General features: G+C 42.5%; 1 protein-coding gene across 1 annotated transcript in view; it reads right to left on the minus strand.

Moving 5' to 3' along the window:
- stk10 (serine/threonine kinase 10) overlaps positions 1-24,458 on the minus strand; it is a 56,385-nt gene that overhangs the window by 25,920 nt on the left and 6,007 nt on the right. The window contains exons 2-4 of the mRNA XM_033645454.2: positions 13,458-13,622; positions 1,865-1,913; positions 922-1,071 (exon numbers count right to left, since the gene is read on the minus strand). Of these exons, the coding sequence (XP_033501345.1) occupies positions 922-1,071; positions 1,865-1,913; positions 13,458-13,622 (364 nt within the window). The remainder of the gene's footprint in view (positions 1-921; positions 1,072-1,864; positions 1,914-13,457; positions 13,623-24,458) is intronic.

The following is a 24,458-nucleotide window of genomic DNA, read 5'->3' on the forward strand; positions in this document are numbered from 1 at the left end:
CCTGCTCAGTGAGCATGGTGGCTGACAAATGTGTCATTTGAATTTTAAAAAGATCAATAGATAAACTGTAATAAAAACACTGTACACTGATCTGTACACTTTTGTTTAAACTAAACAAAAGTGCAGCAAGTTCCACAAAGAATCAGCTCCCAAATATGAAGCTCTATGCAGCTTATAGTTACTCTCTATTTTTAGTTGTTGGTCATGGCTGAGTGCAAAATAACAGAGAGCCATTGAGAGTACAGAAAGTAAAACAACACACATGCAAAACAGACCCAGGTATTTTTGTTTTGTAGAAAGCCATACAGAGAGGAGGCAGCCATTTAAATCAGCACTTCCTTCACTGACGCTTACATAAAGCACATAAGGTCACTTTTTTCCCCTTTTCTGGAAATTTAATCCAAAACACACCAGCGAAAGGGTTGGATACACAACTTCAGCTGTGCAATGTGAAGAATGTGGAGAGCTCTTCAAAAACCAATAAATGAAAATATGCAAAACTTCGAAGAATGCAGTTTTCACCACACAATGCTCACTTATGACCCTCCTACAGCGCTGCAGGAGGAGTTCAGGGCCTCTGACTGTGTGTGTATGTTTGACAGCAGCATATGGCAGCGTATATGTAAGCCAAACAGCAGACCAGAGTTCCATAGGTAACCTGTAATGTGCAATGGGAATGTGTGAAGAATTACTTCCACTTGCATCATTTTGGCAGTGAGAGTTTTTTCTGTGAGTGATGGGACGTGAAGAGAGACTGATAACTCCTGGCTTTACAAATCTGATCAAAATCCAACCCACAAGTTTTAAATACATTTGAACCTTTTATCTTCTGTTACTCACTCTCGATCATGATCACACTGTATTGCATATTCCAGGCTTTGTAGACCTGCTTTCTAGGACAGCTAGAGACTAAACCCTCACCTAGTTTGATGTCCCCATCCAGCATGAGGAGGATGTTACCAGCCTTCAAGTCTCTGTGGATGATCTTCATGCTGTGGAGGTACTGCAGAGCTTCCAGCATCTGGCGACAGACCACCTTAATCTGCGGCTCCGTCAGCCCACGATCCAACTCTGATAAGGGCAGGAGAGACGGAGGCAGGAGACAGGAGATGGAGGGGTTAAGTACAGTGGTAAGGGAGAGGGTTTGAGAAAAAGAGCTAGTTTTCTCAACTCAGATTTTCCATTTGGCTGAGAGGGTTCAAAACCCATTATGCACACCTCGCAGATTCTATATTCAGTGTACATACAATCACGGCAAAACAAAGTCTTGAGGACGGATCTAGTGTTTGAACTCGGCGAGAGAAAACAGAATAATGTAAACCCTGTAATGATATCAATGAAGTCTCTCAGATAGTGTTGCTGGATAAGTAAGCCAAGATCAGAAAAGCTTTCACACATCCAACCTAGCCCGGCCCTGCAGACTTTATTCTACCGTGTCTGTGTTTAGTTAGCTGCAGTGGGGGTACAGACAGCTATGAGGATGTGGATTACCCAGTAATAACAGACCAGGGGGTTTCCCACACCAGAGGACTCCACTAGGTCTGACTGCTTTCGAGCACATCCAAGAGCGGTGAAGTTACGCATGTGATCATGTGTGTAGCAACAGCACTGTAATAAATGCTGATTTGTTATGTTTTTTCTATGTAAAATAAACATGCCGTGATTCTTTAATGCATGAGCTGCAACTTTAAAACAATAGCATGGATTGGCAGCACGTAATATGTCTCCACACTTCCTTGAAGTCACTGCTGAAGGGACAGGTGCAGTCGCAGCACCGCCGCAGGTGTGGAACTCAACTCCCGTGACAGGGAGGAAGGCGGAGTGCTTATGAAAACACACGGAAAGCAAAAACAGAGAGGCCTACCGAGCATTGTGGCATCCACAGCACCTCCGGGGCAGAACTCGATCATGATCTGGGGAATGATGGGGGAGGGGAGAAAGGGCGAGGTTAAACTTGACCCAGCATTATGAATACACATCGACAGCTGTAAACTCCTTTTTCATGGATTTACATGTACCAACAGAACAGATTATTTTTTAATCAGAAGTATATGCAAAAATAATACTTACTCAGTTATCACATGGGCGTCTTTAACATATTTTCTTGCACTTTTCTTCTCTATGTCAACTCATCACTTTCATATGCATGCAAACTCTTGACGTTTAAATACTGTTTCTGTTTTTGGTTCTCTGACTTGAAACATTTAGCAGTAATGGACCGTAAAAGTTTGGCACATTAGCTTGAGAGTAATTAGGAAAAATCTTAAAAGGAGTGTGGCAACAAAATTAGCTTAACTTAATTAATAACATACACTCCACTCCACCAATGATGAAGAGTGCAAGAGGTAAACACAAAGTGGTAATGCAACATTCACAGTCACTACTATTCACACTGTTTTGTCATCAGCCAAAGAAAGATTTAAAAAAATACTTTTTTGTTATTAGAAAAGCAAACCAAAGCAAAGTGTGGGGAAAAAAAGGAAAGGAGATGAAATGTTAATGTTGTGTCATTGCTACCTGCAGCACCCCCCCGCCTGACATCAGTCAAACACTCTTTGACATCTGTGGTGAAAGTGCTAGAATACACACACTTTGCAGAGTGGACAGCTGGATTGAGAGTGAAGTGTGTGGTAAACTGTCAGGCTGTAACTATACACACTTCCTGGGACACAGTGCCAAACAGATAATACCAGTTCAGCAGTGAAGTAAAAACACAGAGCAAGAAAGAGACAGCAGAGGAAAAAAAAGACTGAGAACACGCTCCCTAAATGGTGTCTTGTTGGCCAACAGCAACTTCCAACAATTTCATTTCCTATCCTTACATAGTCAGTCTCTCTCTGGCACACGCACGCACACGTCTGTCAGAAAACCCTCTGAATGTTTCATTCAAGTAGAAGTGGGACCAAAGAAAATAAAGACACTGAAGAAGTTTATGATGATCCCGTGCAGAGCAGTCGATCTCAATTTGTTCCTTCCAAATGGTCAAAGATCAACCCTAGGTGGTGTGCTGCATACCTGCTGTGTGATGTCATTCTTATTTAATCACCCTGTCCTGCTTGCTATGACAACACTGTCAAAGCATCAACCTGGCACTGGACAGGGTGTGGAGTTTCAGTCCAGACAAAGCCATACAGAGAATTATGAGTACAAAAAGGTGCAAACACCCCAGGTACAGATGAATAACAGAAACTACGTATGCCTCCTCACATACATAGATGCATAAACACCCACACACATTCTTGTACTTCTAACTTTGTGAGGTCACTGACATGATTCATTCCCCAGCCACAACTAAATGCCTGACCCTAACTCTACCCTAAACCTAAATCTAACCTGAACTCTTAAACCAAGTCTTGACCCTCAAACAGGCCTTTGAAAAAGTGAGGACCGGCCAAAAAGTCCTCACTTTGCAAAAACGTCCTCACTCTGTTGCTAAAATACTTTTTCTTTGGTCCTCACTGTGTAGCATGTACAAGTACATACATACACACATATTTCGAAGAAAACTCTAAGGAGGAATGTCAAGCCTGAAGTGCTACTCTCCAGGTGAAACAATGTCCTATTGTGAAGTACGGATTGACAAAGCTCATTAGTTTGGGTTTTGTCATGTGTTATCGAGGATGTTTCACTTCACCAAATGAAGACAGTGGAAAGACAGTCTGGCCTGTGTGTTACTCGCTGTTACTCTATCACAAAGCTCTGCCCTCAGTTGTTGACCTCTGTTTGTAAGACAAAGACATGACTTAAAGCCCCTACAAGGAACTTTCATTTTGAGTTGATTTTGGCAACCCTGTGGACAGAAGCGGTAGTGTTTTGCCAGAATGAAGCCTACATTTCCCATGAGCTCTAGCGTGTATTGTTGTAAAGACGCTTACCTGGCTCGCGCATGTGTTTGTTTTGGGGATGAATGAAACAACAAGATGGGAAAACTTTGCCCCCCCTCCTATCAGGGATCCCAGCTCACCTCTGCCGGCCCCAGCTCCACCTCTCCGGCGTAAGCGCCACCGCCGCCATGGTAAATGCAGCGGTCGGCTGGTAAGGCTGAAGACCTGTTTGGCGAGCACTTCCACGGCTTCTTGGACTGAGTATGGAGCGGTGCCTCGCCTCTTTATTTCTCGGCACTTGCTGGACCCTGTCGATGCCTGGCTGGTACCTGTCGTCGGCCCGGATGAGGTGTTTGTGACTGAGACGTGGCTGACTGTTGGTGAGTCCAGTGCTTTCACAGAACTTTTACCCGATGATTGCTGCAATTTTAACTCCCCGCGGACGTCGGGTCGAGGAGGAGGAATAGCGACTATTTATAAATGTAAGCAGCTAGGTAAGATGAAGTGTGCCGTCCTGGAAGCGACCTGGGGTGGACCTGGAGACAGTTTCCTAAAGGTAGGGATATACACTATATAGAAATAGCTTATCTTCACACCGATGGTCTCATTTGCTGTTGTAGGTCACGCACAGACATCAGCAGAAACGAGACTTTTGCATATCCACCTAAAAGTTCCTTGTAGCGGCTCTAAGTTCTATAGAAGCACCTGAAAACTTGGTTTAAAACTACTATACATCTGTAACATTGAATACTTGTGTCTGAATGAGAAACAACTGTAGTTACGAAAGACATGCTTCTCTGTTGCTAAATAATAAATGTTTAATGCTAGAGATGTGAGAGCTGGAGACTGTGTGTAGTTGGTGTGGATTCTGATTCTTATCTTAAGATCAGCGCTCACCTTGGCTCTATGTCATTGACAGCTACAAATCAAGCCAGAAATCTTGGTGTTATTATTGACTCAGACCTGAACTTCAACAGCCATTTAAAGTTTATTACTAAATCTGCCTATTACCACCTGAAAAACATAGCTAGAATTAAGGGGTTTCTGTCTAAACAAGACATGGAAAAACTTATTCATGCATTCATTTTTAGTAGGTTGTATTATTGCAATGGCATATTTACAGGCCTTAACAAAAAGTCAATCAGACAGCTGCAGCTGATTCAGAACGCTGCCGCCAGAGTCCTTACAAACACCAGGAAACTGGACCATATTACACCGGTCATTAAATTGCTACACTGGCTTCCTGTGAGTCAAAGAATAGATTTTAAAATCTTACTGCTGGTCTACAAAGCCCTGAATGGTCTCGGACCAAAATACATGCTTGATCTACTGGTTCCCTACGAAGCATCCCGACCCCTTAGATCATCTGGAACTGGTTTGTTGTTGTGTTCCAAGAACAAGAACCAAGCAAGGTGAGGCAGCATTCAGTTATTATGCTCCTCACCTGTGGTACAAACTTCCTGTAGATCTGAGGTCTGCTCAAACTGTCAGCTCCTTTAAATCAGGGCTAAAAACACTATTGTTTACTGAAGCGTACTCTTAGATTAAATACTTACCTGCTGTATTCTACTGCCCGTACTTTTTAACTACACACTGCTGATTTATGCCTTTTATTATTCTACTTCTTACTGCTCTTAGATGCAATGTACTGAGCCTGTTTTTATTTTATGTTACTGTATTTTATTATCACTATCATTCTCAGTTTCTATTTCCCTTTTTAATTGACTGTTTTTTATTGTTATAAATTGTGTCTTGTTGCTTTTAATGTCTCTGTAAAGCACTTTGAATTACCTTGTGTTGAATTGTGTTATACAAATAAATTTGCCTTGCCTTGCCTTGCCTTATGTTGTTAAATTTGAATTGGTTTAGAAATGCAGGTGGTGACATCACCTTTTTTTTCAACATAGCCACACCCACCTCAAACCAGCAAGAAGAGCACATTGAAAAAAAAAAATCAAGTCTTGTTCGAGATTGTATATGTCATTTGTTTATGTTCCAAAATTAAAATGAACATTGTTTTTTAGATTCTTGCCGAAATGATCAATTTGAGACAATTGTTTTCAACTATATCTCCATGCAGTGCTGAGGAAATGCTGATAAAATAATCTAGTTTTAAACCCAGTGGGAGGTTTATTACACATTTCAGTACAAACCATTTCCTTATTCCTGTTCACCGCCAACCAAACACACAATAGTTCTATTTCTCCCGTGTTTAAAAACCACCCACCTACATTAAATGATCTGTGCTTCGGTATGAACACACTGTACTGCCTGATTTGTTCTCCCTGCCTGAAAATTCCAGATCATGTGTTGTGCTGCAGTGAAGAATGTGCCCCAACTGGTCAAGCTACATGCAAAGCATACCTACTATGGGTTGAACACACATGCAGACACAAGCTCTACCGATTACACGCACGCAAGCACGCAAGCACGCAAGCAAGCAACGCACGCATGCACACACACACACACACACACACAGACGGAAGACCCAAAAATCAATCAGAGTGCCTCTCCTTTTCTTTTGAGTCAAGCTGAACCAAATTAGACACACTCTACAAAATCCAAAAAGCTTTCGAATAAACGGAGCAGGCATCGCTGACATTGCAGTGTTCCTGCGATTCACAGCTCTGTACTTTCACAGTGATTTCCCACCTCATTGTGTCAGAAGTCTGAAGGATGTAAAACGCTATTTGCCAAGAAACTGCAATACCGAATAAAGGAAGAAATATGAGCATATAAAACCTGAATCGCACGGACACACTGTTAAACTTTGTCAGTCTATGAACGTGACTAATGCTTCAGTGATCTGTGAGGTTGTGCCAACAAAGACGCGACATGCTGACTTCTATTGATTGGTTTCTAGTGTCATCAAAAAATCTCCAAGCAACCACAGCCGGTGGCATTATGTACACTTCACTGTATGTGCAAATAAATGATAACATTAAAAAAATACTGTCCTTGTCTCACTGTCTTAAAAAACACCAAGCAAGTGTCTCCTCCTTCACTGTCAAACTTATCTTGAAAAGAATTATAAACAGATTCTGGGAACACAAACGCACACAAAAATGAAATACTCATATGGATAAGCACCTTGCAAAATGTAAGTTTTACTGTCTAGCCCAGGGGTGTCAAGATGGGCCAGAACCGGCCTGCAAAAGAGTCTTATCTGGCCCACTAGATGAGTAGACTAAGAGGCGCTAGGTTTCAGGGGCGAGTTAAACAATGTGTTGCCTACTTCAGAGGTGAGAAGTAGATTCACTGGATGTGAAAAAAACTGAGACATACAGTTGAAACTGTACAGTTTTTCTTAAGGCTGTTCATCTGTTTCGGAAAAGGATGAACGTCTACAGAAAGTACTTGTAATTCTTTACGCAAAAAAGGAAAAATACTGAAGCTGATGGTACGTACAGTATAGGTTATTGTGCGATGGTTATAATGGTCCGGCCCATTTGAGATGAAATTGGGCTGTACGTGGCCCGTGAACTAAAATGAGTTTGACAACCCTGGTCTAACCTGTTACCTCCTCTGTAAGAGCTTATCAATCTATAGATACTGTCCATATTCTTCTTCTATTATGACCAAATTACCAAAACTTTGCTAAAAGCACCAACCTATTTTAACAGTATATCTACTTCAATAGACATTGCTCCTGGATCTCTGCTCTGATTCCCCCGAATGACCAAAAAATAACCCCTTTACTGTCTCACTTATCCCTAGTGGCACCTCGCCATGCAGGCAGTTTGGCGGGTTTTGCTCGGGTAATAAGATACAAGGCTCTAAGATTCCTGCTTCCATCTCAATATAATGGAGGCAGATGTTTATGGTGCTCAAGGCATATTAAATATACATTTAAAAAGTTGATAAACTAAATCTTGTCTTGTGTCACCATTACTCTGGCTGATGCAGTTTTTATTTTAGATTCTTTCCACTGGAGAAAGAGTCCCCAGGGCTTCTATTAGTATTTGGGTGGCGGCATAAATCTCAGGGAGGGTTATGTCAAAATAAAAAAGAGATACATGAGGATGTGTTGTTTTGTCATTTGGGTGAACAAACCCTTTAACCAGGCAGGCTCAACTATGCCTCTAAATAATGTGTGCGAGCTGTCCTCTGTGTTTATTGTATCTCTTTTTCATCTGTTTAACTGTTGTCCTCCCTCCTCTCCTTCTCTCCCTCACTCTGTTCGTTCTTCTCAGTGTGCTGATGTCAGCATTCCCATCCCCATGTTAAAGGCCTTCTTTTTCTCACGCTGTGGGCTTCGCTGCCCTTCTAGCCTCAAGACCAGATTGTTCCTGAAACGGGAACAAACAGCCCTTCTCTCACTGTCTGTCCCTCTCTTTCTTCCTTCCTCTATCCTTCCCTTACTCAGTAGAAAGCAGAACGGGTGGGTCGGCACTGGAATGCATCACTTCACCCCTGCCCAGTCCACCCAGCCGGAGGTTACTGAGGCCTGACCGCCAACCACTGGGCTAATTGTTGAGATCCTGAGGCTAGCACACAGACTCATGAGGGACAGAGCTTGCTCACTTTGTCATGCTGTATATAATTATTCTACTGCCGGTCGGACGCTCAGATGTCCATCCTGACTGTAAGTTATACTAACCCAGAAAAGTTGGCTGCTCTGAAAATACAGACTGCATAACAGTTTACGAAGGGATTGAGATGATTATGTGTGTGATTTAAAAGAAAGAAAACAAAGGTATCTGAGCACAGCTTGGAAGTGAGATGTTAAAAACAGTTGACACTCTGTAGACACACACACACACACACACACACGGGAAGCATGTGGTTTAAATGCTGCAGGAAGGGATGTTTGTACATTTGACTTATCAGCACAAACTAACAGTCTCCCAGTCGAGCTTTGACTGATGAGGACGTTCACCTTCCACACACAGGAATTCTAGTTATGGCCAACACATCCATGACTAGCTCTGCTCTTGGGCTGTGGCATAGCCATATGTGTGTATACATGTGTGTGCAGAGTAAAGGTTTGAGTTGTGCTGGACACAAGAATTTTAACATAATACTTACAATACTTTCGATTTTCATGAAATCCACCCCATTTTTGAAACTATTCATGGCCTGCATTTTTCTGCAATAGCCATTCAATGTTAGGTCCAGAAACTTTCTGTCTTTATAGTAGTTCTCTTTGGTCTCTGTGTCTTTGGCTTCAAATTAAAAGCATTCCCTTTGGACTGTGAAGCAGTCACAGGAAACTATTCGGGATCATTTAAACAAACAAGGCCATTGTCATTTTTGGCATGAAAGAAGTGGATGGAAGAAGAAAGAGAAGCCACAGACACAAGGGGTGGGAACCATTAGAGGATCCACGATACGATATCATCACGATACTTACGTCAACATACAATATTACTCTGATTTTAAATGTGCTGCAATATGCTGAGTACTGCCATAAAATATATTGCGATTTATTGCCTTTTTTCAACTATAAATTATGTCCCCAAAGGAAATCTTTGTCAACGTCTGTATAATCTAATTAGATAAAGTTTTCAGTCAGTTCATCTCACTTCAGCCATGTTTGCAGCAGCAAAATATATCTAGTGGGCTGAAAAAGCAATTGATTATGTTATTCTAGAAGGCTATCTACAGCTCAATTTGTATTTGTAAAATTAATAATTTATATAATAATGAAAAATACGATAAGAAAAGTAGATTGCCAATACAATCGTCACACAAAAATATCATGATGCTATACTGTATTGATATTTTTCCCCTACCCCTATAAGACACTTCCACCTCTCAGCAACATAACCAACTTTACTGTGCCCTGACTACTTGCTTGTGCACGGCATCAGATCAGATGATGGTTGCAGCTATTATTGACTGACTTCTTTATTAATACAATGTGAGTTTGTTTAGCTGCGCTGTAACCAGATACAACAGTGTTCTTCGTCTGTTGTATTTCTGACAAAGTTGCAGCTTAATAAGTGTTTGCTGTGGTAGTAAACCACACTTGCTATTAACATGGTTACCACAGGTGTTGCCCAATCAACCAGGATTGAAATCTTATAGATTTCAAATTTTACAATATACATAAGGATTACTATTGTTCTTTTAAAGAGACAACAGAAAGCATCTTTTCCTAAATATATCATTATGAAAATAATGTGGGTTGCACAGGGTAGTGTCCACAGTAAAATCAGACTATCAGCATTTACATAGTTTACCTAGCGGCTTTGCAATCTTTGCAATAAGTCTCTGCCACCGGTGCCGAAATTTTGCCGAAAGAATCTGCTTGACGGCAGGAAACGCGTCATGTATTGTGAAACTGGTCGGTCAGGCAATCAGGGACTGGAGCCGGTCCTTATGAGGAGTTGGGCATGAGATAGTTGAGTCACGAACACAATGGCAGACGGACAAAGTGTGGAGATAAGTGAAAAACGGCCTAGCAAAAGAAAAGGAGCTCCTCTCTGTGTGAGGAGGCAAAGAAGAGCAAAAAGGAGAGTGATAAAAGAAGAGGAAAAACAAGAGTAAACCTCAGTCAGGCGTTCAAGAGATGGAGGGAGCACTGTGACCAAAGGGGCTTCAAAAACGATGTCCAGCTAGCTTTCTTTCTAATGGATCAGTAAGTAACACGGCTAAATGTTAGCTAGACCAGAGAGGACTGTACTGTACTGGCTGCTAGTTCATTCCTAGCTGGCCGGCATCGCAAATCGCCGCAACCAGGAAGCGGGTAGCGAGTGCTGGTCGGCTGACATCCTCGTTGCCATTCTACGGCAGCCCGAGCAACACCGCTGGCACTAGGTGGCGCCATGCTAAAAAAACGAATCCTATCTGTTGCCTCTTTAACTGAGGAGAGGAGAGCAACTGGAGAAGAAACCAACCATTAAATCTAAACTCTTTTCTTACATTGATAATAATATCACAAGTCGAGGGGTAAAAAAAACCCTAACATAACTATCTTTAGTCTTAACCGCATCTTGTAATTCCTCAGATATTCAAGGTCGTGCCCCAGCATGAGGTCACTATTATTTTTCTTGGCCAGATAGAGTGGGAGATTACAGAGGGAGTTTAACACTTGACCCAGTGGGAGAGTGTGGAGAGGGAAAATAAATCGGCAGCAGAAAACGCTGAACTGAAATTGATCTTCATTCTTGCAGTAACATCGGGGTGAGGATTGGGTCATTTCTGATGCATTATGTCACCCAGAGGGGTGGGGGCGGGTGGGTTGTCTGTCATCCTCATTTAGGCAATCTACTTTTCTTATCTTTATTTTTCACGAGAGCTTTCATATGTAGGAGAAATATACTCTGGATGAGATACTGTTGCAATAGAATAACAAGGCAGTCACAGGCTGAAATGAAACATCCCACGAGCCTGCCAACATACATGGTGAAAAGGTCTGTTTTTCCACTTCCCCGCTGATTGCTCAGTTTTGCATGGAATTGCAAAGAAACTTGATGGACGGACACAGAAACTCCTCAATATAGTGGAAAGAGTACATCTTGTGAGAAAGGATGATAGATTTTGATACACTTTGGTACATTATGCACCAGTGTAATAAAACAGCAGCCTTGACCACAGTGTTTCCACACAGCAGCATACTATCTGTTTTAGCACAATTCCTTCTAGGGCTGGGCAGTATGACAAAATTTTCATATCACGGTTTTAAGAAAAACTCATATCGGTTTCATGGTATTTCGCTCAGGTTCGGCCAACTTGACATGCTGCTGTGTTGTGCTATGGCCTATTCAAGTGCCGGAATTTGTCATTTACCTGACAACGCCTGAACGCAACACACGCTCCGCTCCATTCATTTGGGCTCCACTGACTGCGTACGGAAGCGACACGTAGAGAAGCCAGCGGGGTTGTTTACCGTTTGCCGAGCCGAGAGGCTGCATGTAGGCTGCATGAAATGTTAAAGCATTTTCCACCTAAGTTATTACATATATTTGAGTTATCTACAAGTTTACTGTACTGTTTGTCATCTACTCGCTTTCAAATGTCTGCCACAGACATTTACACAATGTCACGGATAAACATGGGTAAATGCATGGAAAAAAATCATCACATAGGCTATCACCTCTGATAATGGTTTATTCATTTAAAAACACATTGTGCTCGTTTAGCACACTATTTCATGTAGTTTTTATCTGCTGGAGGGTCGCGTAGGGGAGCGTAGCGCGACAAAAATAGAAGAGCCGCGTAAAATAGAGAGTTGTTGCGCGACAGACGGGGGTTGTCGCGCAGCTCCCGTTGCCGGTGGAGCCGCTGATTAACAGGGGGCGCACTGCTACGGGCCTCGCGCTGCAGACGTGTCGCGCCGCTGACGTGCCCGGTGGAGCCCGGCCGTAACTGTCTCGGACTCGGGACGGGTCGTCTTCGGTCAGGAAAATGCGGCCCGAGCCGTGCTCTAGTGTGCTCACCTGTGTGTGTGCGTTTTGTTTGTGTGTGTGTGTGTCTGGGTGCGTGCGCATCGGGGCGAAACTACAGAGGGCAGAGGAGATTTGTAAACGGCGGTGCGCCGCTGCTAGTTGCATATAGGGGAAACACTGCTCTTTTTGGTATGAGTTCTTCTGGGTCATCGTGTACAGTTGCTTTGCTTTCAGGACTCTCTCTCCGGCAGCCATTCTCGCCTCTAAACTTTTCTATGCTCTCACTCTCACCAGAGATACTGGATGAAGCGAGATACCCAACTCAGCTCACTTCCTGATTCAGTGACGTCAGCGCCACGCCCCCGTAGGAGACTTGCAGCAGCTCTGAATGTATTGTCGTCAATGAGGAAAATGAACGTGATCACAATTTATGGTCAATTCTTTCGCCCAGTAGTCACTAAAGTAAATATTGGGTTCATTTTCCACAAGCCACACATCTTACCAACATTCTGACACTAAAGCTGCATTTTTCATCCGCACAGATCAAGAGAAAGTTAACTTTGTTTGAGCCCTGTCCGTCTCAGAAAACAAGTTCTCGCGAGATCTCGTGATCTTGATAAACAGGCGGTAAAATCACAGTTAGTTTACAAACAGTTATTTACCGCTAGTAATAAATAAAAAATGCCCAAGCTTTGTGCAGCAATAGGCTGCAATAATAGGAAGAATGTATTTTCATTCCACCTGCTTCTCGATCCACATACACAGACATCCACAGAGCCTCTGTTCAACACGGTGGTGGGGAGGGGGGGGGTTGAGGGAGAACAGGCTCTGATTGGAGGGAGAGCTAACCACGCCCACTTAGGAGACAGGAAGAGTAACCGTTTTCTTAACATTGGATAAGCCTACAGTTGGGTATCTCCCTTCATCCAATATCTCTGCTCTCACCCGCTCAAGCGTGCCTGTGGTGTGCAGCGGTGAAATGGGTCCCCGCTGAAACACCGCCGCGCACATTCCGGATGTTGTTTGGGCTATTCACCGGTATTGCGGTATATGAAAAATTCATATCATAATGAAAATAACTGCCGGTTTTCGGTACAAACCGGTATACCGCCCAGCCCTAATTCCTTCTGAACTCAGCTTATCAATGTTTTTTTTCTTTGCCTAGTTTAAGTGCCACAATGAGCAAAATGTGTGAAGGTGAGCAGTAAAGGCGAGATGAAAAAAAATAGAGAGAAGGGTTAAAAAGTTTGTGGTTTGCACTCAAAGCTGGTCGTCCTAACCAGCTTCCCGTGTTACCTACCCACAGTTTGTTGTCATGGTAAAATGCATCGAGCAGCTTGACAATGTAGCGGTGATCACATTTAGCCAGGATGTCAATCTCAACCATGTAGTCCTCTAGCTCCTCCTCGCATTTCGTCTCGATCACTTTGGCTGCAGCCAGAACTCCCGTCTCCTTGTTCCTGGCCTGAAGAGACAGAGAAGCACAACATTACATTCAACATGCATGAGTTATGGCATTAGACCTGATTTTTTTATTATTTCATAGACTTAAAATATGTATACAGTAAAATACGTATACAGTATGGGACAATATATGTCTTTATAATGGATAGCAATAAAAAAACAAACAAAAAAAACAACAACCACACAATAAAGGTGATCGTGGTGAATTTCCATTATTTTTTCCATTAATCAGACAGCTAAGATAGATAGGAAATATCTGAGAAAGGGGGGGGGGGGGGGTGACATGTAGGAAAGGGCCACGGACTGGAATCGACCCCAGGCTGCCCCCCAAGAAGCCCTTTTGACACAGATCACGCTACAGGCCCGCTACAAAGTCTCCTCTTCACGCTGCCGTTGCATTTTTCACACAGAGTCTAACAACACTGACATAATGCTACTCCAGTGTGTGATTTTAGATAACATGCCAGCATCCCAGACGCAAAAAAGGCGTGACATTTAACACAACAGCTTTGGCCTCTAGTGTGACATATAATACACCCGTCTGCAGCACTTTTTAACCAATGACAATGGCGTAACATGGCAAAAACAATCATTTACCATCCCTGTTATATGGTGGATGATATTGCCCTCAGAGGGTAAGGAGGACCCAGACCCCATTGTCTCCCCCATTTGCGGACATTTTCAGCCACCGTTCTTCTTTGAGTTAGCTTCTAATTGCTGCTAGCTGCTTTTTTAAGTCTCTCCATATATATCAAACGTTGTCAAAACGTCACAGCTGTCCTGTCCTGCCAGCTGTCCCTTTTACACAAACGTTCACATGGTGCTGTTACTACCTCCACTACCGGCTTTTGGGCAAAACCCGCTATTGCACCTTTTATAAAGAACAGCAATTCAGAATAACGGCCCAAAACTCCCGTCTAGAACGGTCAGTGTAAAAGGGGCCATAGAGACTGCTGGGAAATCAACAATAAAGGAGACTCTGCAAAACCAGGCTGCATGTGCATCAAGCTCAAAAAACAAATGATATTTCGATCAGAAGCTATGATGACATTTCAAATAATTGAAAAGCCTGGCATTTTGAGATGATCTGATTCACCCTAAAAAAAGATCTGTATCCTATCTGTGATGCAGTAAGAATATTTGTCTCTTAAAAAACAATCTAAGATAAAGGTAAGTAAATTTTGATGATTATTGGGATAATGTTGTAAATCTCAAAAACTTTGGCCAGGACAATGATGATGTGAAATTTTCATATTGTCCCATGTCCAAATAAAAATCCTAAAAATAAAATCCAAACATCCAGCTTCTCGCACGTGTATCACTCTGCCAGCTGGACTCTTCATCCTCAGTTGAAGCCAAAGGGAATCCAAAACATCAAGAAACGTGGGACCGTTAAAATATTGACTAACATTTAGAGACAAAACAGGAAAGGGAACTCCACACCCTCCCTGAGCAATTGGGGGAAAAAAAGAGGAACCACAAAAGCCATGAAGTGGTGAGTGTGACTAAACTAAGACACACAGATAGACATTCAGTCCTTGTAATCCTGAGCGATAAAGCGAAGAGAACGTAAACATGAGCATATTATTCAGTGCCTTTCTGGAAAGCATCAAAACACCCAAACCATAGGGTGACTCAGAGTGAGGCACAAGGCGCCAAACACATGATGTTCTTCCTTGTGTGAGAGAGAATGTTGTGAATGCTGACTGATGGGATTTTGTGGGTTAACACGACATTAATGTGCGCATGCAAGAAGAACCACACGTTCAGTGGCGTAATCGCAAGAGCACGGGCGGCAACAAGCCATGACTGAAAATAGAGTCCAAAACAGAGGTGGTGATTCACGCTGCATGATTGTTAGAAACCTCCAACGATGACAGATCACAGGAAGTGACTGAAGACAATTCCACATTTAAACCTCTATAGCAAAAGAAGCTGGAGATACCTGAAGGATAAGGAAGCAGATAGGAACTTAACTGAGTGAATGAAAGTTGGTGCATGAACAAGAAAATAAATCTGGACAGTGAAATGTCATGGTAAGACATGGAGGCCACATGCCCACCCAGTGACCTGTAGAAACACGTTAGACTAAACAGCCCAGTGGGGGTCTGATGCCTCCACGCTTCTACAGGGGCTGTGGGAAAACATCTGAATAAACAGATCCGGCTAACAGCAACACACACACACTCTTTAACTTATCCCGCCTCGCAGTGGCTATGTGTGTTTGTCAAACAGAGTTCCAGAGAAGCCGAACTGCCCCCACGCCAGGGTAACCCACAGTGAGTCAACAGGACGTCTCCTCCTGCCATCAAGCCATCAGTCAGTCTGTTAACAAGCCACGACAGTAAACACAGAGGCACCAGACACTTTCACTTCTCTGCTAACATCTCAGCTCTCTGCTATCAGCTGCCCTCCTGCACATACACTGTCAGCCACGACAAACTCTGTGCCTGGTCTCTGATTTCCAGTAGAAGTGGCTGCAGACCTGCTGGTGCTGTATATGCACCTTTGTTTGTTGGCGTTCTGCGTTATACGTCAAAGAAAAAGCTCTTTATATGATTCAAATGCATCTTTCGGGGACATTTAATAAACAATAATGCCTTGTTTAAGTCATGCTCACAATGTAGACTACAACTTCTATTGCAACAGGACAAGGCTGCCATGTTATCAGTCCCCGTCTACTGTCTGCCCATCTCACCATGTCCTCCTCTTGTCTCTCATGCTGTGTCAGATCTACAGACTAACAGAACAATGGCTGACTGACTGTGTGTCTGAACAAGTAGTGGTATTGTAATGTTGTGTCTGGGGGTTTACATCACCATACATGCATTTTCCAGTGGAACACTGGTCTCACAGAAAAGATATGAGATATGAATGTCTGCCACGACATCACAACATGTCTGCACGTTTTCTGCACGTGTACAAGTGATTAGATGATATCAACTTTGTCATGTTCACAAATATGAACAGAGTCTTAACTTTTCAGTGGCCAACACCCTGCCCCAGCTTCACAAGGGCATTCACACACACACACACGCACGCACACACACACCTTTACATCTCAGTGGGGACAAAGTTCAGGAATGCACCCCCGGCCCTCAGATGGTTGGGGGAGTGGACAGAAAGGGCAGGCTGAGAGACCTGAGCTGCATGCATTTATGTTGTGCTTTTCTGCATGGTGCGGGGGAATGCATTACGTCAAGGGCCCTCAAGTGTAGTATGCAAACACGCATGTTTGTTTATGTGTGCACCCTACCAAGTGTATACAGTGCACAGGGAGGAAATTGCACTGAAACGCCTCATTGTGTCTCACATGAGACCTCCTGACATCCTACGAGTTAGTGTGACATCAATGCACAAGTGTGTGTATATGTTTGTGAGTGCTTCAGTATGTACACACGAGTTAATTTCTTCAACACTTTCCGCCATGTTGTTATGGTTTGTTCGGAGTATGCTGACCTTACATCACATCCTGACATAGAATCTCTGCCGGTCATGTGCGTAATGTCTCGCAATATGTTGCGTTCATGTCTAGACAACCTAAGGTTAGAAAGAACACTGGATACGCAAATGCAGAATGACAAGAAAGTTTAACAATACATGAGGAATAATGTGTTTAGTGCTTTTAACATACTAGGATGCAAAAAAAAAACACTTTTACAAGTGTTACTGCCAAACAGCCTGTCTGAATAAAGCTGAAATTGTGCTTCGCTGTGTCTGAGAACTGAGAGCTCTTTGAAGCATAAAAGGGTCTCAAATCTAACTTCAGGTCAGAGAGGCTCAGAGAGAAACTGAAACGCACCATCACACATTTAAAAAAGTAGACAACACTGTGTAAAGCTGCGAGTCAAGCATGTTAATAGGTTATACAAGTGTAATCTGGAGTTTAAAGGTACACTAGGCAGAATTTTCCTTAAAAACTGTGAAGTAATCACTGTCAGCCATCACTTATAACCCACCAGAAGTGTGTGGCGGTGTATTCATCTGCAAGGACCCTGCTCTCTGCCTGTATTTTCTTATTAGGGTCCGGGTAGCTAAGCTGCCAGGACACTATTGTAATGCTAGGTATTCTTCTTCTTTCTTCTTCCAAGGAAATCATACTTCCCATGGGTGAAAACTCAAACTGTGCACAAAGGTCCAGTCTCATGCCAGATATCCTCGGCTGTAAACTCAAGCCAATAGTCCTGATGGTGGCGCTACAGCAAGCGTCTAAAATTCAAAACTTTGAAAATTCATAACAAATGAACCATACGTGCTACAACTTCACAACTTTCATCAAACTGTAGCCCCAATACTGAAGAAAATTTTGTACATTACATTGTAACCTATTAAAAATTATGAAGTTCATCACTCCGTTTTTTTTTTTTCAAAAACTGTAAAACTTCTTAAACCTATCTCCTCCCACAATTTTTGCTCAATTGACACCAAACTTGCTACAGAGCAGCTTCAGACTGTCCTACAAAAACTAAAACTTTCTCCGATTTTTGATTTATCATAAATTGAGCCTACAGTGCATCAAAATGTTTGACTGTAAACGGTACTGTAAACATATACATGCAAATTCTTGCTAAATAAATCTTCAATGTTCATGAAAAAAATGACAAAATTCTAGAGTCATGGTAGATGATGTGTGGCAAATTTCAGAATTTTATCTCAAAAACTGAATTTTTGACAGCATTTTGAATTTTGCTCTACTGTGAACAATTGGAGTCAATGTAAAAATGGCAAATTTAAACATCAGTTTTTCACTTATGGAGCAAATCAATCATTGTTACAAACAAATTACCAACATCTCCATGCTGTCTAGATGCAATATATGTGTATTTTCAGAGGTTTGAAATCTGCTTTTCCATGCATGGACGGCTGCTAAACCTGTACGTCTGGCTTAGTCAGTTTGTGAAGCTACACATGAATTGTCACTGACTAATTAGCTCAGTGAGATAGAAATTGATCTCTTAGTCTCAGAGGTTGTGAGTTCAAGCCTCAGCTGATGCAAAAGGCAGATTGTGTTGCTAAATTCTTAAATGTCTTCCATTCTTCTGCTTGTTGCTCAGAATTGCCTAAAAATGCCTGGACCCGACCCATCGCTGCGCAGTACCTATAATTTTCTTCTTGTTTTGCCATGTTGAGGAAAGGTAGCCCATAAACAGCAGGCATCCAAGAGGAGGCTACCAAAACGGCAGATACAATGCCGAAAAAATACAAACACAGCGAAGCAAACCACACCCGACAAAGCTTTTTCCAAAACAAGAGTGAATCTGGGGTTGGCTTTGACTTTTGCTAGTGAGCACTGAAGTAGAGGATAGGGAGGAAGAGCAATACATTGTTGGCCTGTTTCCTGTTTGACAGGTAGTGCAGTGGTTAGCTTAGTTAGCTTGCTAATGTTTTGGCTTTTACAACAAATGAAACGTTCCTACATTAGTATAGTAGCTTGCCGTGTACGTACAAGCAGTGCTGGGAGGAGGGGCCAAATTTGAATGTTGTGTTGACCAATAGACACAGATTATTCCTGCATAGTGTAGACTTTAAAATGGAAACCAAAAAAGCAAATGTCATATAAGTAAAAAAGAGAAGTCTCAGTGGACCTCAGGGCGCATTTGCCCATATGCAGCCCACAGAAGCATATTCTTGCTTCACAGAGATGGCACCACTTGTTTCCAGTTGGCCCAGGAGGAAGCAGTGGCAATCTCCAGATCCACGATACGATATTATCACAATACTTAAGTCATGATACAATATTACTGCAATCTTAAATATGTTACAATATGCTGAGTATTGCGATATATTGTGATGTATTACCTTTTTAGTCTGTTCATCTCACTTTAGCCCACCTACATCATTCTTAATTTGTCTACATGTGACAAAATAATGTGACAACAAAACAAAAGTAAACAGCACACAGAAGCGCCAGATGTCAGTGAGTTGAAAAGGAAACACTGTAGAATGAAACATAATAACAGTGTATAACCACATCACCAACAAAGTAAGAATACAGTTAACTACTGCTGTAGTTAACTACCGCCCCAGGAGAAAACAATGCTTCACTGCTTCCTCACTCTCTCTACCTCTCCTCCAGAGGACAACAACAGTCTTTGGCTTTGTTTGGGGTCTGGTTTCCACGGAGACCAGAGGGACTCGCTTCTGCTCCGTCTCGCAGCTCGTCTCACTAGATCTCTGCCTGGCCGTTTTTCCTGTTCATTAGTGACTTGCCTTTCATGTAGGTTAAGTGCAAAAGGATTACTTAGAGGACCCAACCTGGCAGAGAAACAGGAACGCTCACACTCTTGAACAAACTGCTTAAAAGGGCTAAAAAAAGTGCTACTGTACATTCATCGGTACAAGTCCTTTCCTGATGTGGCTTTAGTAAATGACTCGATATGATATCTTATGAGAACACGTGCTAGCTGTGATACAGACCACTGGGAGCTGGGTACATAAACAGCTGACAATTACAGCAAATACCAAAATTTATCTTGCAGAGTAAAAGTACATCTAAATAAACACAAACGAGTTATAGTTCTAGGGCCTAAATGACAATAAAGACCATCCGTAATGTGCATTTCACTGCAATTTAGATGAAAAATTAAGGAAACTGGAGAGTTTAATACCCAACACACTTTCCGTTTTTGTGCATCTGTTTCCCATTTTTTTCTATTTCCATGTTATTTTTCTATAAATCAGATGCTTTTTCATCCATCTATCTGAATATGATCTAAAAAATGTTCCATCTTGTTTTTCCCTTTTTAAGCCTTTTACAAGCAAGCATGCATTTGTAAATATCACTGCAAGCAATTGGATAACACAACGACCAATCAGAACAATACACGGGGTGATGTATCCAGAGCTTAGCTACCAGCAGAGCTAACTGGTAGATTAGACTCTCTGGTCGGCAAAACAGCAAAAACGTCCTTCTTGCAAAGGAAAGATTTGAGCGCCGTCTTCTGTTCCTCTTTTAGAGAAAAAGCCAACTCTAACTCGTTCATTGTAGCGGCCAAAGCCGTTTCAAACAACTGGTGTTCATCCGTAGCCATCTTGCAATGTTTACTGACTGATTCTGGACTTCGTCGTTGCAGCGCTGTCGTCATCTGTTTAGCTCGCCTCTGGCCCGCCTATATCAGATACACTGATGTGATTGGTGGAGCTCGGCTCCAAGGGCATGGGTAATGAGCATCATTACTGATTGCCAGAGTGACTCGCTGAGCAAATTCAAATTGTGCTCTCGCGAGAACTCTGGATTTCCAGGGTAGAACATTCGTGCAAGGTTTAAAAAATTGAATGGACCAGGGGCATGCAAAAATAAAAGTTTGACCAATGAAATCCTTTGTTCCAACTCACGTCATACCTCCAGGTCATAGCTAGCTTGCTGCCGATTTGGGGGAACGTTTTATGAATTTGGTTTCTCAACACCCAATATTGTATGACAAAAACGATGACGACAACATCACCAAGGACAATATATGGCGTGAGATCACCCAGCAGCTGGGATATGAGGCCACAGCAGCTAGCATTAGCATCAATTTCAGAGTCCGTTTAGTTTATGTTGTGTGTAGTTAATGTTGGAAATTGTTTGTTTATTGTTTATTTGGGTCCCCATTATGTGTTACCAAGGCAACAGCTACTCCTCATGGGGTCCATGACATTCTCAAAATCGAACACAGCCATGTGGATAATTTGCACCGGACTGTGCATCGTTGTCCTGCAAAAAATCTGCAAGCAAATTTTTCGTAATCCCACATCGCACTGGTGAGAGACAACTTTTCCTGCGGCATATGTCCAGCACACCTCTCTACCCTCCTGCCTCATCATTCACTGTCAGCCACGCTGCACATCTTTTGTCTCCCTCACCAAATTTGTCTGTCATCCCAGCCTGTATATCTCCCCCCATCTGTCATGTGCATGTATCCATCTGTTTTCAGTAACAGTCCATCTGAAGGCCACAATCCATGACCGAGAAGCGCACCGGCTGCTGCTCAAGAAGAGCTTTAGAAAAAGCAGATGTTACTGACCCACGTGTTTGCGTACAAACACACTGTATGTTCTGGCTCTGACTAAGTAAACACACACACAAAAGCACACTCTCCCAGTCTCACATGTGCGTGTGTCATTTGGTATTCAGGTACACAGAGTCTTTTCAAAATGAATCAAGCTGGAAATAATAATGTTTAATACTGTGTCTGTGTTGACTGAGGCATTAATGATTACAGTGGGTGTGTTGGCCATAAAAGCACAGAGCTGGATCACAGTAAATATGAAAAAAGAAGCCTGAGGGGAGTTAAGACAATGAGCTTAGAATATAAATATAAAGAAAGAAAAGCCTTAAGCCTTTCACATTCACAACACACTTAATGGGTCTTTGTCCATTTAGACTGTAGGCTGAAAGGATGTGGAATAGTTAATCATAATGTCAATGGACCTGATGACCTCCTGTAACCAAGAACACAGAACTTTCCCCTGGGGTCAGTCACCTCCAGGTTGAATGAACACAACCTGGAGGTTTCCACACACATACACAGGTCCCTTCAGGGGAATGTGTGTGTGTGTGTGTGTGTGTGTGTGTGTTAGACCTTTGGCCCATCATAAACCTATAACTCGCCCCTCCTCTGTAGGCTCTCCCCATGTGTCTGCAAACAGGAATGTGGTTCTCAGCCTCTACATAATGACAGCAGCTAATAAAACCTCACCTCTGACAGCAGGCGTCTGTGGAAGTGATGATCTCTCATTTAGATGACCAAGGGGCACAAGTGAAGCATGTTAAACATCTACATGTCGGCTATGGATTTGTTTTACAGAGAAGTTGGACAGCATATCTAAAAAGTCAAAGGTTTTTTGGTCTTATGATAAATCTTTGTCAAGTTTGTGTACTAATACCCACAGATGTAATTTCCAGTGGGAATCGGGGCGACATGTTCGGTAGGATTCATTCACTAAAACGCCGCTTCTTAGTGGAGGTTGTTGGGGCTGTATGCAGCAGGTGAGGGACTCCTGCAGACATTAAAGTGCCCCTGCAACTCCACATGTTTAATTAAAAAAGATTTGATACTCGGCACTGTTTGACGATGTGATATTGCGACACAAAAATATCGCGATACTAAGCTGTATCAAGCTTCTTTTTTATGGTTGGGATTGTATTTGTAAGGGAAATTTGGAAGTCAGATTAAACAGTTCAGTTGTTTTAAGAGACAAAATGTTCTTGGTTCACTTAAAAGTAGACCAAGAAGATGAAGGTGACTAAAGTTTTTTTTGAAAAAGTGACTAATAATTGTTTCAAAGTTACAAAGCTGGGACTTCTGAGTGGAAATGTGAGCTTCACGTCTTATCTTACGGTTCATCCCAAACTTAAAGAGAAAAAGACAAGGTAATGCATGCATCTGTGGCTTCTACCAAGTCAGCAGTGAGATTCTTCCTCTCTTACAACCCACTGACTGCATGCAAGCCTGAATTTATACATTCACAGGACGTCACTGGGCGTGAGACACACAACCAAGCGAAACTCAAACCTAACACCCTGAAACGGAGCAATTCAGGATGTGAAAGTTTTGATCAACACTGAAAAATGTCCCACGTTCAAAAACCTTGAAGCGGAGGTCACAAGGACAAAGCAGGTCAGTGAGGCAGGAAATTGTGACATGCCACAGAGAGCCTTGAAGGAAAATAACCCACGCTTACACTGCTTTCTTCAATCATTCATACTCATGCAAGGCCTTGCACAATATTTCAAAAACATGAATCTCGTGGCAGATGAGATCCACTTCCTGCCTACGGCTTACAGCACACAATACAAGTAACAACAGATTGGAGGGTTCACACGCTTGTGGTATAAGTGCGCTGTTAAAACATGGTTCAGACAGGTGTTGCAAGACACCAGATGATTCAGTGCAACTATCTAAACTGATCTTTAATAACATAGAGTGAATGACACGGCTACTGTGTGCCTCAATATTAAATTCAAATGTAGAGGAAATCCAACAAATAAGAGTCAAACAAAAATGTCATGAAAAAAACATCAAAAGTCAAAGTCAAGGATATAAGTCAAAAACATGACTTATATCCAAGTCTCTGAGAGTAGGTGGAGGTTTATGACTACTTTAAGTGGCTTATTCTGCTTCCTGCATTGATTCTGTTTTCTGAGAATGGACTCTGGCTCTGCGAGACTAAATATCATAAAAGTCCTCAACCTCCAGTTAGTCACAGCTTCATAACTACCAGCAGTGCATTGATGTAGTAACACAGAAAAGCCTTCTGTAAGTGCCAATAACAACGTCATCTCGAGGACTCCCAACATGCTAGGCCCACGCCCACTCTACAGGGCTCCTATCAGTCGCTGTGGGCACAGCTGGTCCCAGAGATTAGACCCAGAGTCTGACGATGCTCTCGCTTAAGGTACCTCAACATACGTCTTAGCACTGCCGTATTCTAAATTAAGACTGTGACATTTCACATAAACCTTGTGGCTTTCCTTTGCAAAGAGGATGTTGCAACCTCTGCCCCCTCGCCCTGACTGATGACACCCAGCGTGTTTTGCTTTCACTTTTCTGAAGAGGATAATCATGTTTGAAGTTGTTTTTTTCCATAAGCCTGTGGCTCATTCCACCATCTGTCACTGCAAGCACTACTTTGTGCTATATAGGAATATAGGTTTCCTACATCATGTAGCCTGCGAGTAAATATCGTCAGAGGCCAAAGATTCTGGAATTGTGCTGAAATGGCCCATTATTCAAATCTAAACAAACGAAAAAAGTACTGGTTCCTTTCCAAAGAGGGACAATTATGTTCTGGCCTTGGCTGAAGGCCAACCAGACCCATCAGGCCCAATCTGATAGTACTAGAGAACCCGATT

The sequence above is a fragment of the Epinephelus lanceolatus genome, chromosome 11 (assembly GCF_041903045.1).
Source record: "Epinephelus lanceolatus isolate andai-2023 chromosome 11, ASM4190304v1, whole genome shotgun sequence".
NCBI classification, from domain to species: Eukaryota; Metazoa; Chordata; class Actinopteri; order Perciformes; family Serranidae; genus Epinephelus; species Epinephelus lanceolatus.